The following is a 15,467-nucleotide window of genomic DNA, read 5'->3' on the forward strand; positions in this document are numbered from 1 at the left end:
TGTATGTGTTCCGCAGGCTAGCTTTTATATAAATTCAGTTCATTTTTTAAAACTTTAATTTGTAAGAATTTTACATGTCTTTTTAAAAGTAAAAATCCATCCAAACTTTTATTTGTAATATTTTTTTAAAATATATTTAACAATTTTTAAGAAGAAACACAAAAGAGAAGTGGAACGTTACCTTCGAAAAAGTAGTGAATTCTGCAGCTATTTAGCCACCTTATTTTCCTTTCTGAAAAATATTATAATTAAAGTATTTTACATAAAATTTAAGAACGAAAAGGTATGGGTTGTGGAATGAAATTTCTTTGGAAACTATTTGATCCTGAAATTAAATTCTATGTAAGTCACTTTGCCTACATTTATCATCTCTTTAGTAACGAAAATTGTAAAATAAATACCTAACGTTAACATATGCTAAAAACTGGGCATATATTGCAACGCATGCCCTGGTATTAGGACAATCGTCATAATACTAAGGAAAAATAGTCACATTTACCAGAGATGGCTGAAGCAGATCGAAATAATGACTTGGAAATAAAATAAAAATTCTTACAAAAGTTTGACTATCAAACTTAAATGATCCCTATCATCCTCAACAATCAAAAAACATTTAATGAAAGGAATTTCTCAGTTTATCAACTCACACACTCTAGGGATCAAAGAAATTCCATGTTCAATACAAGGCTAGGCGCAAAAATTTTGTAAGAGATAATAAAGCTTACGATGGCAGCATTAGGGGCTGAGGAGGGCATGGGGTATTGGTACAGTGCTATCATGTTTTAAACTTGTGCAGGCAACCGTGCCAGCTACCCGATTGCATTAGCTTAAAACGTGATTCTCTCGTGGCCACAATTGCCACCTGACGCCTCCCCCCTTTTCATGTGTTACAAAGCTTTTTTGGGGTGATGGCGAATGAAGAATCTTGAAATTATGTTGCCCGGCCTATTAAGAAATATACACTACAAAATTTTTTAGGGTTAATAACTTGTTCTCATTCCTTGCTGTTGTAGGCTTATAGGTCTGGTTTGGTTGAGATTGAATCTCTCTTGGGCCGGTGCTTTTTCCACTTCTTTTTGCGCAATTCCATGAACCAAGATGGAACGTCACAGCCTGATGTTGCCATAAGATTAGCCACATTCCGTAGGAATGGAATGTCTTCTTCCGTGTAAAAAGTAATCGCTTCTCCAGTCCTCCCCGCTCTACCAGAACGACCTATTTAAAAATCAACATTTTCTATTAGCATTCAGCAAAATAATAATAATATAGCAAACAAAAGGCTCCATGAAAAAATAATACAAACTGTAATCCCTCTAAATATTTCTTCTCAAATTTAAAACATTAATATAACTGCACATACCAATTCTGTGGACATATGCAGCAGCAGAATCTGGAAAATCATAATTGATAACACAGTTTACACCTTTGAAATCCATGCCCCGAGCAACTACATCGGTAGCAATCAAAACCCATGTTTTTCCAGCTCTGAAATTATCAACGGCATTTTCCCGCTGTATATAATGCAAGAGATTAAATTAAAGGGGATCACAAAAACTGCTAAATTATACTTTAGTATTAGAGTACATATTGCAGAAGATAACAGAGATTAAAACAAAATTAATTATTAAAATAGGTTTGTCATGAACTCTGATAATTAGAGTAATATAGCCCAAGTATAAAGAACAGAAAGAGTCAGAATGAATATCATTACGTGGGACAAATAATAAAGACCAGACCTTAATCACATACTTTAGCAGTTTACTTTTTGCTTTGGTGTTGTTTGGAGGAGAGGGGGAATGTTCCCAGTTTTCTTTGTATTTCCCAATAAATAACTTTTATTGTTCAAAGGAATTGAGAACTACCTCTTCTTGAGACAAGTCAGAATGGATGACATCAACCCTAATGTTGTCAAATGCCAGTTCACCATACAGCTCCTTGGCTCGCTCCTTGCTTTGGACAAAGACCAATACTGGAGGATTTAGACTCTACAAGATGTTGCAGTAAAAAAAATTGGTCAACAAAGGCAAGCAACCAAAAAATATCAATAGGAATGAGCTAATAGGAGGTACTGCAATATTGTGTGCCTTCCACAAGTTCCAAAGGTAAGTGATACAAAAATAAGCATTCAAAGTTATTTAACATTATGTACATCATACAACTCCATACCCAGAATAACCAGAAAGTTTAATTACATTTATTCAGCACATAATAAGCAAACAAGATCACCAAATTACAAAGAAGATAAATTAATGATAGGAAACACATATCAATAGTACTGTAGCAACATTTCTAATTTATTTTCAAACAGCCCACTGATGATTAGTTGTGTTGAGACCCACAACCTCTTGATGGGCAAGAAAATCAGAGTGACCAAAGCTATCTGTTCTAAACATTTATATTAGCAATGTACCTCTGCAAAACTTTGACGAATTGCTAGAAGTTTTCCTTCTTCACTTCCAGTAAAAACCAATTTTTGCTTTATTGTTTCCGAAGCCATATTCCTAATTCACATAAGAGCATTAGACATGAACTAATAAATAAGGAGGAAAACTGTACTAAGGTTATGCTCAGGAGTGTCATGTTTTTAAATGCTTGAAATGAACTTACTTTCTACCAACAATTACACGAACTGCATCATGCATGAGCTCTCGAGCTCGATCTTCAACAAAATCAGGTAAAGTAGCACTGAACAGTGAACGTATTATTGAGGGATTTGAGCATGCTTTGATAACAGAATCAATCTGCTTGAACAGTTCAGGCTCAAATAGCTTATCGGATTCATCAAGGACAAGATACTCAACCCTGAGACACCGAAATAATTGGAAGAAAAAGAAATCAACATGTTGAGGTATTGAATAAATCACATTGCATATTTAATAGTGACATTATAGACACAATTGTAATATAAGCTAAAAACATCCAGCCAAACTTTCTAATGATTAAAGCAATATAAGTAGTAGACCTACAAAGTGATGCCACACCAACTGCAGTCGGAACATACTGTTTTTAATCGTTATGTGCAATCAAATTTATCTTTATATTACATAATGTCTATTTAAAGGGCAAAACAACTACAAATTAATTTTATGAAATATTCAGTGGGATATTGAGTTCTATCAACTTGTATGGAAGTATTCTCTTCCACAAATGCTTTATGCCACTAAAATAACACTTATATTAACTATTAAGTTGACTTAATACAATGCAACTGGCCAAATCCTAAAATTCAACTTTGTCTGTCCAGCTCAGGCCTATTGTTTGCAAGTCAACTGAATGATCAAGTGGTTATTTGAGTCTACTTCATTTAGTGCATACTTTAAACTAGTAGTAGATACAAACACTATATAGTTTGCATAAAAAATTAGTAAACAAGTAGGTCTATAGCTTATACTTGGAAACAACTTTCATTGTAGTCATAAATGTTTCTACGTTGAATTTCATCACCATAACAATGAAATGTACATGGACATTATCACTTGTAGCACAGAAAATTACTCATATCAAAGTATAAATGCAATTAAAAAAGCAGTAAAGGGAATGAATACTAACAGGAAAAATGTTCCTAAAAGTTATCATACATGCCATCCCTGGAGACCATTTCATATCAAATATGCAATTGATTGATACAATTGACAAAGCATGGATAGTTCAATCAATTATTTATGATTGGAAAACTGCAGAATGAGAAAGAGAGAAGCTATAAACTATCTCTGCAAACATTATTTCCTATGGTTCAAAGATGCATGTAATCTAATGATTACTTGACTAACATTTCAAGGATTTGAAGTTTAAATCAACAAAACTAAAATTCATCATCACATACCTGCTGAGATCAACCTTCTTCTTTTTGATAGCCAGGCGTAATCGAAGTGGTGTGGATATAAGTATATCACATGGATTTTTGGAAAATTCAGCATTTCTTGCAAGATGTTTGGTCATAAACTTAATACGAAATTTTTTTCCCTTAGCAAGCTTTTTGCACTCTCGATATGTTTGAGCAGATAACTCACGGGTAGGACAAATGATAACAGCTCGAATGCCATCTTTTGAGGCAGCCTGTAAAACATAGTTGATTACCAAGATCATGGGAACTGAAAACAAAGTTGGAGAAAATAATCAGTACCTTCAGCTTCATAAGCATTGGACACACGAATGCAAAGGTTTTCCCAGAGCCAGTTGGTGCACAAGCAAAGCATTCACGACCCTATCCCAAATAATGGAAGCAACATGACAGTAAAAACAAATATTATGTTAATACATAACTCTATGACAACATAAGTGCCTATGAATCATGATCAAACTTCAGTAACGATTTTCTGAAGACCAAAACATTGATGCAAAATAATTATAGCACAAGTAACTTGAAAGAAAATCCATACATGTAAAAGTACTGGAATAGCCTGCCTTTGAATAGGTGTTGGCTCCCTGAATCCAAGTTCTTTCAGATTGCGCAATAAATACGACTGACATTTATATCTGTGAACAATTCATTCAGATTCAAAACCATAGCAATCTTCTAGACATAATGAGCATAATAAAAAGCAAACAGAATACAAGGTGGTTTCCCTTCACAGAAACAGGATAACATAACCTTCTAGCAAAAGATACCTCGATTTCAACTCATCAAAGTTTAGAAGCGGAGACGGCACGTTATAGCCAGAGACATGAATGTTGTGCTTCTTTCTGAAGATAGCATCCCGCTGAAAACAAATCAAAATATGAAATCATTGCACAAACATAAGAACACTGAGAATTAAGTACATTGCACAAAACAGAAACAAAACCTCGAGTTGCCTATTTTGTTCCTTCTTCTTATTCAGCTTAACGGACTCTTCATCAGCTCGAACCTCATCATCGTTCGATTGCGTCACCGATGTCGAATTTCTGAACACACTGAATCCTTCGACTGTTTCTTTTGTGCATTTACAAAAACGAAACAAAAGTGAGACATAGAACGTTGAATACAAGAGATAGCATGGTAAAGCACGAAAATGTGAGTACCGGAAGAAGTTCCCTTGCGTTTCCTCTTCTTCGTCGACGCTGTTATCTCTTCCACGGTTTCCCTTATTTTCTCGCTTTCATCTTCAGCGGCGCTCCAAACATTCACTGAATTATTATCACTATCTTTTTTCTTTTTGGAAATTAACGACAAATAGTAATAGTTATTGATATGTGGCATTGACATTGAAACAGGTGAATAAGCGCATATATGAGGAAGAGAAAGAGATTGGCACCTGGAACCTCGCAATATCGGAGCCGAACTTCTTTCTGTCGAAACGAATACCGGCGAACAAAAACGACGAGTCGTTGGCCATTGGGATTGCAACACAACACAGCAATTAGGGGTTTCTGTAATGAACAGTAGTTCCTCTCTTCTCTCTTTCGCTGCGGCCAGCCCCTTCTACTTTGTGTTCTGAAATTTTTTTAAGACACCATTATATTTGGGCCTTCCGCCACAGCGTCAGAGTGGGCCCAATGGGTAAAGATTACATCATGTTTAATTTTCATTACTTTTGATATAAAATAAAAACATGTTAATAACCTTTTAAATAATATAACATGAGCTCTACCAAATATGACGACAATTATTATAATTTTGAAAAGCTAGTTGATATAAAATTTGAAGTAAGAGAAAAATCATCGTTCATCACTTCTTGACTTACTGTGAGAACTTGGTATGAATCACAACCAATTCATCATGAATTGAAAAAGTATTTGTGGTATATTAAAACATAAAATAAGAATAATTATTTATACTAATACTAAATCATACCTTTAATAAATGGAGAGGTAAATATCAAGTAATAAGAAAATACGAAAACCAATTTTAGAGGATAATAAAAAAAAGTTAAAAACTAATTCCCAGAAATAACCATCAAAAAAATATTTTACAATTAAACAAAGATACTGAATTGTTTTGGTATATTCTAACACAACTTTCACTGCTCGTTATGGTAAGAACGATAACTGTCTGTCTTAAAGTGAAAAATCAAAACTGATATCATTGGGTTCAAAGTAGCGTAGGAGAATCGAAAAGTTCCAAAGCTAAAACGGACAGAAGCGGGAAGAACGCGATACAAACATTCAAACATCACACTCAATCGGTTCTTATAATCTACTACCTGTTTGAATGCGCAGAGTGTCAAAACTTTCAGTTGAATTTGGCACTTTCGCTTTGTTTCAATGTGGCAAATTCTATTGGCTGCTGCTGTAGCCGGATCCACAGCTTTCGTCGCAAAGCGATTCCTTAGCCTCATCAACACCCAACAAACCCAGCAATGCAATGAGGACAAAGCAGTTCAAACGACAGTGAATTCCGTTGACAATGTCAATCTCATGTTCCTAAGCAAGTCCCACGAATCTGTGATAGAAACCTGTTCTAGTAATAGTTCGGAATTGCTGAGACAAGGTGGGTCTAATAAACACGTGATGGGTCGCCGAGGGTCTAAGAACGGAATCAGAATTGCAAAGGTTGAACTGGGATCAGTCGCTGAAGTACGATCGGAGCGTAGGAACGGTGGAAAGAGGTTTCCTTTGTGTTCCAATAGGAGAAAAGCCATGAAGAATATAGCTCGGAAAAATGCATTTTGTTCTTCTAAAGGTTAGCATTTTTTCTGTGTTATTCCATTCAAAATTTTTTCTCTTTCTTTTTCACTTCTGCTGAACTTTAAGAAGATTGTTTGAAAATTTTTAAGTGGCTACTGAGCTTGGTAGCAAGTATATCATATTTGTCACAGTTGATGATGATAGAAAATAAAGGATGAAAATAATGAATTTATGTGTTGTTAGAAATGGAGAGAGACCAGACTCTTCAATATTTGTAGATTGAATTGAATTAATTTTGGGAGGTAAAAATATTGAATCAATATTTTTTATATCATATTTTAATGTAAAATCTGATTCTGTTGAATACAGTTTAAAACGGTTTGGATTGAATTATTTTTTGTTTTTGTTTTATTTTGTTAAATGGCTATCTATGAATCTTAATTTATTTCAAATAAACAGTTTAATTTACATAATTTTACTCAATTATTTTTTAATACAGTACAAACCTTTCAAATAAACAGACACAAGAATAAATTTTAAATAAAATATTGATATAAATTAATTTAGCATGATTAAAAAAACTTAAAGTGTATAAAAACATTCGAATAATAAACACAATTTATAGAATAAGATCTTAAAAAAATAAAATTTTATAATTATATAGTTATATAAGTATAAATAATATTTTAGTTTTATCAATAAAATAATGTATATGTGTATGTATTTAATTTGGACTAGATTAAGTTCTATTTGATAAAATTTGCTTTTTTATATTTTATTCACCAAATAATTTTATTAGCATGTTGAAAAATAAATTATAAATTCTTGAATAAAATATAAACTTGTGCTAAAACACAAACAGTCTAAATCGTTTGTCGAAATTGGACTCCAGCCTAATAAAAATAATTCAGCTTTTAAATTTTTTGTTTTGAAACTGAATTTTCCTAGTTCTTTGCAAAAACTGAGTTTTAACTTTTAATATCATGTTATATTCTTCAGCAAGCACCTTATTTGGTTGGGGAGTTAGCTTTGGTATCATGTGCATGATGCCTGGAAAAGCTGAGATCAATGAACTGACTAAGATCGTGAGTAAGACAACAAAAGTTGTTGAGGAACTAAAATCTGAGCTCAACAGAAGAAAATCATTACTTGCTTTAGATTATGTTGGCAATACTGGTATAGATTCTTGCAAAATGAGTGCCATGGATGATGCAATAATGCTCAAGAAGACAAAGAGTGAACTCGGAGACACTGATATCAAATTTTGGAGTTTCCCGGTAATTAATAATGGCGAATGTGAAAGTAGTTCTCTTACAGACGAGTCAGATCCGCTGATTCTGGAAATGGATCAACTGGAAGCAGAACTCGAATTTGAACTCCAAAAGCTTCCTGGGCATACTATTGACACTAATTGCCAAGAAGAATTATGGCCAAAATTAGATGAGGTGAACTTCTTTATTTTGGATTAGAAAATTTTCAACTTTTTTGTTTCGTCATTCAAATTTGAGAAATTTGAGAAAGGTTGCCTTTTAACACTTTTTTAGAATAAAGTACTTTTTGAAAAGTCAAAGTATTTATTTTATAAATAATCGCGTGAAATATATTATAAAATGTGCTAAAAAAGTGTTAATGACGTTCATCAATTTGAGAAATTTTCATGATCTCAGTTGGTGTATGAGTGTATGACCAAGGAACTCCTTCGCAGGTTAAAGATCCAAATGAAGGTTGTGATGAAACAGATGAGTGGAATTTCAACTCTTCTCAACACCGTGGAATATCACCATACGAACTGAATCAGAAACTATGTCAGTTGCTGATAGAACAGCAAGAAAACCAGATTGCGGATCTGGAATCTGAGCTAAACCTGGCTCAATCTAAACTCTATGAGAAGGAAGCTGAACTACAGGCACTAAAGAACTGTGTCCGACTCCTTACTGATTTTGAACTACCTCTATCAACAGATTCAGGCATGATTGTTTCTACTCTTGATCGCCTCTCTTTAAAGTCAATATTGCTTTGTTTCCTTAAAGGTGCAATTATATTTCATTCGTTTTTCTTTATTAGCCAAATCTGTATCTCTAATATACAACATTGTTCTCAGATGTTGAAATTGAGGCTCACAAGGGAGCCAACGATTGGGACTCTAATACTATGGACACGGAGTCAAAGCAATCAGTTGGTGGAGTGAAAAGATCTGTTGATTCTGAATCATGTTCTTATTACCCAAGAAGTGACTCTGATGAGTCTGATCTATATGGGCATACAGGGTATTAACAACATGATGTATAGTGAATTAGTGATACATAAAAAAAGGTAATACATGACTCAGATATTGATAATTTATAATTCTAAAAATACGAGATCTCAACTCTCAAGTTGTTATATTTTTAATACATGTGAAGTTGCAACTTGCAATCAAGAAGTAATGGTGTACCGTGGAGTATGGACGTGTGAATATAGTACTTGATCTTGAGGATTTTATATTTCAGCGTCTACTTTCAAGGACCGGACTGATCTCAGATGGATTTGCAGTTGTCACAGGGGGGCCATAATGCCTCACCTGTTTGGTTCACAAGCTATATTCACGAGTGGCAGAAGGAATAGAGTGTGCTTGAAACTGAAAACTTTTTTACTTCTATGCTCTCTTGTTGGGAGATTTCTTCTCCCACAGAACTATGATATACACTGAAATCACAGAATTGCATTGAGATTTTGCTTCGTATCTGTACTAAGAAGTTATAAACAGTAAATTTCATTAAAAATGATAATATTTTAAAATACGTAATTTTAATAAAAAATATTAGATGTAATTATTTATCTAGTATAATCTTACATAAATTTTTAAAAAATATTATTAATTTTACAATTTTTGAAATGTTGTCTATTTTCATCCTTGTAAGCCTCTTTTTAAAGTCAGAGGAAACAAATGTTTATAAGCTATCGTTAATCTCGACTGTATTTTAAGTGAGACTTTGAAATATGGAACATAAATGTTACAAACAGAATCTTGAACATAGTGTTGGTTGACTTACTGTGTGCTGAGACAGTACGGAAAGGCGTGAGGCCAGGGTAGTGGGGCTTGCGTTTTACTTTATATTATTATATGAAAAGAATAATTCATAGTAGCCCATAACCAATCACCGCTGTTGGCTCAAGCTATTCTAAACCCTTCACTATTCTTTTCTCTCCTAACCTTAAAAGAATAATAGTTTTGGAAAGAAAAATAATATTTTCGTTGTCATCGCAATCTTGCAAAGCATCTGAGATGCATCATGTTCAAATAAATGTATTTTAATCTGAAGAGGCAATTCCTGAATTAAACTACCACTAAAATGTGCAATATCTATTTTTTTTTAGATAACTATTTCATGAAAAAAAAAAGAGAAAAGTAAAGAGTTGACTATAGAGAAAAGTGAAACAAATAAGCATTAAGTAAGGTAAAAATGTGAAGAAAAAGAGAGGAGTTGGATATAAAATTGAAGAAAAAGAGAATTAGAAAGGAAAGTGAAGAGTTAGGTATAAGAAAAAAAAGAAAATTGAATTTGAAGGTTAAAGGAAGTTGAATGTGGAGTTTGAAGAAGAAATGTTAGGTTTAGAAAGAAGGAGAAGAGAAGATTGAATGAAAATTAAAGCTTTATGTTTATTTTTTTGCTTAAAGTTTTTTTTTCGCTTAAACTATTTGTTTTATGAAAATTGATTCAAATTATTTTGGGTTACATAGTACAACTAACAAAAAATGACAAACAAAAATTAAGATTAATGTCATACAACTAAAAAAAATAATTAAGTCAGACTTTGAAAATAATGAAAAATATTATTACTTAAGTTAAAGTGATATAAATCACTTGTAAATTCAAGTGTTGATATATATTAAAATCAATTTATATTGTACTTATAACTTAAAAAATGATTTAAAAATTTTAAAATTTATATTTGATGGTCAATTCAATGTAAGAATTACTTAGTGATTCTTCCATCTGGTTTGAGAGAAATTTAAGTAGAGATAAATCAGAGACATATTGACACAAATTTTTTGCAAAAATTTTTTCTCTTAACTAATCATTCTCCCTTCTTTTCTCTAATATATTGGAATAATTTTTGTCGGAGTAGTATTTATAAATATAGTTAGTAAAAAAAACTAATCAAAATTAGCTTTGTTTACGGTAAAATTAAATTAAATAATTAAATAATTCGCCGAATAACTCGTGTGTATGCAACTTCATTCAAAATTTTGAGCACTTAACTTTTTTTGGCAATCAAAAGAAATTTATTCAACGTCTTATGAAGGGAGGAGGAGAGTGAATTATTGAAGATTAAATCTGCAGATTCAAAATTTATATTTATCAACTAATTAATTGAGTTATGTTGAAGTATTTTGTTCAACTATTACTATCTTTTCGCTTTTCTCACTCTCTATAATTAGTTTTTTTTAATAATTTAAATATATTAATAGTATATTTTTATATTTAATTATAAATTATTATATTCATGGAAAATATTAACTTTAATTGATAATAATTAATTAAAAAGTTATATTTATGATATATATTTATTAGTGCACTAAAATTAAACCGGTATACTACTACCAAAATTTGGAAGTTAGCCCTTTTCATTTAGTGTAAGAACATTTTCACCTGTCAATAATAACCTAAAATAAAAAGAAGAAGAAAAAACAGTCCAATCATAATTTTCCTTTCAATTGCCCGAGTGGAATGGATTGTCTGAAACACTCGTCTTGCTTCTTTTCTTATTTCTTTCTTCTCATTTTCTTGGTTTTTCCCGGATCCAACTGTCCCCTGTATGAATATAACTCCTCATTACAAAATAACTCATTCATCAATCTACATCTATCAAAGTAAACTGTCTGCCTCAAGTCAAGAATCACTGCATCGTAATATGATATATGAGAAATCATCAGATATAAATTAGTTAATATGTAAAACCATTTGAATAATATTTGGATTAAATCCTTTGAATGTATAAGATATAAAAAAAAAAACTATATTAAGAAAATGGTAACTCCTCAGTTTATCTATTTTAATATCATTCCCTGATTTGAATGTAGTTACTCTACTTATCTGAATTTTCTTCAACATAAAGTTGTGCAGTATTTTTTAAGTATTTCAATCCATAATCTTGGCATAGTTTATATATATATATATATATAACTTGATTGAATTAAAAAATTAAAAAAATGATAGCTAGAAAACTATAACTATAAAACATTAAATTAAAGTGGCATTTTTTTATGATTTAAATCTTAAGATGATGGAATTATATCTTAACTCAATATACAGAAAGCTGAAGACTATAAAAATACTTATAGGAAGTGTTCTTTTAGGAATTAGTTTTAAAGTTTTGAAAATTTTGAGATGAATATACAATATTTTCATATATGTTTAAAGGTTTTAAAAAAAAATTCACACAAAATTTATTCTGATATATATTTTTATCATTGAAACTTTTAAAATGAGAAAATAAGTGCATACCCTTTTAAAAGGTTTTAACCTTGTGAAATATTCAAACGAAAAATTTAGTCATTTATAGTATTTTTATTTGACTCACACTGAATTATTTCTGGTGAAATATACATGTAATAATAAAAATGAGAAATAAGTAACTAGTTAAACGGTAAGAGTAAAAAATTATTTATTTTTAAATATATTTTTATCTTATGATTTAGCCAATTTCATTTGGTGGAATAAGACTATGTTATTACTGGATATTTTTATCTTGTGATTACATATTTTTAACTGTATAAAAATACTAAATTTGAATACAATAATTTTTTTTAAATTATCATTTTATTAAAAATATATAATTTTTTCCACTAAACTAACACCCCAACACAGAAGTAGAAAATTAAAACTAATCTAAACATTTAACAAAGGATAATTGTATGTTAACACTTCTATTTAGGTATAAAAGGATTATAAAAAAGAGAGAAAAGATATAACGAATTAACTATGTATTAATTATTTAAAAAGTTAAAATAGATTAAAAATAAATAAAAATAAAATTTATTTCGCAAAATAATGATCGAAACAGAGATTTGAATCTCCTAGTTTTTCTCAGTTAACAACACCTGAGTTATGATGTGTAACCCCCAACCTGTAGGCTTGTTCTTAACTTTTTGTGGAACAGCAGACAGAGCATGGTTATGAAGATCCGTAAGACGTTTGTATAGCAAAATACTAAGTACATATTATATTAATTCACATATAAGACCACAAATATAACGCACGCTAAGGTAGATCCCTCTAATTGGATTGTTTTTTCTTTTTTATATCCGTATGATTAATTTTGCCAACTGATACAGCCCCAACAATGATGACCCCTCAAAATAAAAATTGTGTTATTTTTATAATAATAGAAAATGTTTTATTTAAAACTTTATAGCTTTTTGTATATAAAAGAAAAGAATACAATACAAGTGACCTCGAGAGCAAGGACAAGGAGAAGCTCACAACCTCGAAATAATAAAAAAAGATCTTCACAGTAAAGTGGATTCACCCATCCGTGCGAAGATGCAATAAAATTTCAAGTCCACAGCAAAACAACAAAAAAAATAAAATGGGAAAAGCATTTTGCAGAAAGCAAGTTCCCCCAGGCACACACCATATCTGGATTGCGTTCCACAAAGCTTGAACATCACACCAAACACACACACACACACACACTAACATGAAGCTATCCACAAAGCCCATTTCAAGCCCGGGCCGAACCGACAAGTTCCCTCCCCCATTGATGAGGTTCCTGAGGACCAATGCAGGGAGCAGGAGCAGGAGGTCAAGGTCAAGCCCTATGTTCGTGCGCAAGAAAAACAACGCCACCATCGAAACCCAAGAACCCTCTTCTCCGAAGGTCACATGCATGGGCCAAGTCCGAGCTCGACGCTCTTCCAAACAACCCGCCACCAAAAGAGAGAGACCCCCCACCCGCTGTGGGTGCCGCTGTTGGTGGATCCGAAAGCCCAAAACCTGCCGCTGCCAGCCCCTTTGGCCCAACTGGCCCTTCTTTCGACGAAAGCCCAACAACCTCAAACAAGATTCAACTAACTCCCACTCCAATTTCCACGCTTCTAACTATGATTCCGACCACGAAGACCAAGATTCCGCTTCGGCGTTGGAAGAGACTGTGAATGTGAATGTGAATGTAAATAATGCTTTTGCTTCCAACTCTTCTACACCGCCCAAAAACGCTTTGCTTTTAACTCGCTGTAGATCCGCGCCGTACAGATCCTCCTCTTTGGCTGGTAGGTTCTGGGGTTCCCCCACGAGAGCCGAAGAAACACACATGCCAAACTCAGAGTCCACGTGCCACGAGACCGAAGAACACGGATACTCCGTTTCGGATCAAGCGCTAAAAACGGAACCAAAATTGGAGTTTCTCGAAGATTCGCTCAGAGAAAGAATCGCTTCTATCGGTAAATCGGAAAATGTCGAGGAATTATCCAAGGGAAGGGAAGTGGAAAGAGACTCTGCTGCATCGTGCCCCGTTGTGCTCACTAGGTGCAAATCGGAACCCGCTAAAACCGGACACAGGCTTCATCCTGAGCTGAATAATTTATGGAAAAAAAGGAGGTTAGAATTTGATTAGTCCATTCTTATCTCAATTTTTTTTTTGTTTCTATTAATGGTTACTGATTTGAATATAGTTATCAAATGAGTTGAATATAGTCTTCAAGGTTAATTTCTTTCTTTTTTACTTCGTGTTGATATAATTGCTTGTTTTGACCTGGAGTTGTACGCGTTAATCGGTATGGTAACATAAAAAGGTAACATGGGTGTGTAGCGAATAGAAAGAAGAAACACGAGAACGTTGAAGTGAGTTCGTGTACTTCTTCTTTTGGTTCTCAAAGGAAATGCCTTACTCTGTCGTTACATAGCCCCCAGTTTCTTTTCAATGCTAATAATGTTCAAAACCTGATTCCTCCAATTTGATTTCACGCGGTGGTTTTTGTTTGAACTTGTTGGAGTTAATTTAAAAAATGAAGGGTTAAGCTGTGTTTGATCGTTATTTTTAACTGATGATTAGCTTAATAATTTAACCTTTATATCTCAATTAATTAATGGGAAAATAAAAAGCATAATGTAAAGGAAAGATAAATATAATGTTTGGAGTGAGATACTGTTTTTATTATAAGTTTGTATGTGTGATGACAGCGCAGCACTCATCCGAACGTCGTCAAATTGAACTAACAAGTATCATTGGATGCTCTGACCAACTTTCCAACTGGGTGGAAAGTGCAAAATGGAAAGATAATTTGGAAGTATCTTTATGACTGAAGCGCAACCTCATCTTGTTTTTAATAATTTTTTAATCAACAAAGAAAACATCAATTTATTTAATAGGAGAGGAGTGCCAGAAGTACTCACTGAGTCATAATGCACACTCTACTTATCCCCGACCATTACTACTCTGATACCGATAGTAGTGTTTCCATATTTTAATTCTGGTGCCACTACCAATTTTCTGTTTCTTCTTCGGCTATAAAAGGATAATTAAATATACATGTGCATTCAGAGCACACCATGGTAAAATAAACAATACCACTCTCTACTCACCTTCATTAATTAATTGGTATGGAGTAGAGTTTTCAACATCTGTCATGTTATATGTATACAGAATATTTTACCATTTATTTTTAGATCTGTGTATTATTATATTAAAGTTCTGTAATAAAAATGTCTTTGTTATAATTTTAAATAACAAATGTCCTAAATGGTTAAGGAATTAATCTTTTTTTATCAAAAAATATAATGAATGCATCTCCTTCTGCAATTTTTAATAAAAGAAATATTTTCAATTCCTTGACTAATGTTCACATATAACTGATTAACAAAAATTCTTATTAAATTATGTAGCCTTTAGTACTCCTAATTGTCTAAACAACTCGGGCAAACATATATATAAAAAGA

General features: G+C 32.4%; 3 protein-coding genes across 4 annotated transcripts; 2 read left to right on the top strand and 1 right to left on the bottom strand.

The window, feature by feature from the left end:
* Nucleotides 1-438: 438 nt before the first annotated feature.
* Nucleotides 439-5,417, bottom strand: LOC113862974 (DEAD-box ATP-dependent RNA helicase 57). 2 transcript variants are annotated; one of them, XM_027496314.1, is made up of 12 exons: nt 5,235-5,417; nt 5,002-5,131; nt 4,785-4,912; nt 4,609-4,700; nt 4,380-4,476; nt 4,124-4,204; nt 3,824-4,056; nt 2,608-2,802; nt 2,411-2,501; nt 1,863-1,985; nt 1,361-1,511; nt 439-1,215 (listed from the first exon to the last, which is right to left on the bottom strand). In XM_027496314.1, exons 1-12 carry the CDS (start codon nt 5,313-5,315, stop codon nt 1,016-1,018), a joined length of 1,602 nt encoding a protein of 533 aa, XP_027352115.1. In that variant the 5' UTR covers nt 5,316-5,417; the 3' UTR covers nt 439-1,015. The 2 variants fall into 2 exon arrangements, with proteins under 2 accessions (XP_027352115.1, XP_027352116.1); XM_027496315.1 differs by having other exon boundaries at nt 663-1,215; nt 1,424-1,511.
* Nucleotides 5,418-6,183: 766 nt separating this feature from the next.
* LOC113860818 lies at nt 6,184-8,820 on the top strand. Its single transcript, XM_027493333.1, has 4 exons — nt 6,184-6,601; nt 7,546-7,991; nt 8,252-8,576; nt 8,648-8,820. Exons 1-4 carry the CDS (start codon nt 6,184-6,186, stop codon nt 8,818-8,820), a joined length of 1,362 nt encoding a protein of 453 aa, XP_027349134.1.
* A 4,410-nt stretch (nt 8,821-13,230) lies between these two features.
* Nucleotides 13,231-14,145, top strand: LOC113860821. Its single transcript, XM_027493337.1, has one exon. The coding sequence runs from the start codon at nt 13,231-13,233 to the stop codon at nt 14,143-14,145; it is 915 nt and encodes a 304-aa protein (XP_027349138.1).
* The last annotated feature ends 1,322 nt before the right edge of the window (nt 14,146-15,467 follow it).

This window comes from Abrus precatorius, unplaced genomic scaffold (assembly GCF_003935025.1).
Source record: "Abrus precatorius isolate BTA unplaced genomic scaffold, Abrus_2018 Scaffold3, whole genome shotgun sequence".
Taxonomy (NCBI): Eukaryota; Viridiplantae; Streptophyta; class Magnoliopsida; order Fabales; family Fabaceae; genus Abrus; species Abrus precatorius.

Bases quoted from the DNA above. Each gene is read 5' to 3' on its own strand.
- LOC113862974 (XM_027496314.1), bottom strand. From the start codon at position 5,315: ATGGCCAACGACTCGTCGTTTTTGTTCGCCGGTATTCGTTTCGACAGA. The intron at 2,803-3,823 runs GTATGTGATGAT...TCGGTGTCTCAG, and splicing joins AAGAAGGTTGATCTCAGCAG to GGTTGAGTATCTTGTCCTTG. The intron at 1,512-1,862 runs GTAGTTCTCAAT...CATTATATACAG, and splicing joins CTGACTTGTCTCAAGAAGAG to CGGGAAAATGCCGTTGATAA.
- LOC113860818 (XM_027493333.1), top strand. From the start codon at position 6,184: ATGTGGCAAATTCTATTGGCTGCTGCTGTAGCCGGATCCACAGCTTTC. The intron at 6,602-7,545 runs GTTAGCATTTTT...TATATTCTTCAG, and splicing joins TGCATTTTGTTCTTCTAAAG to CAAGCACCTTATTTGGTTGG. The intron at 7,992-8,251 runs GTGAACTTCTTT...ACTCCTTCGCAG, and splicing joins TATGGCCAAAATTAGATGAG to GTTAAAGATCCAAATGAAGG.
- LOC113860821 (XM_027493337.1), top strand. From the start codon at position 13,231: ATGAAGCTATCCACAAAGCCCATTTCAAGCCCGGGCCGAACCGACAAG.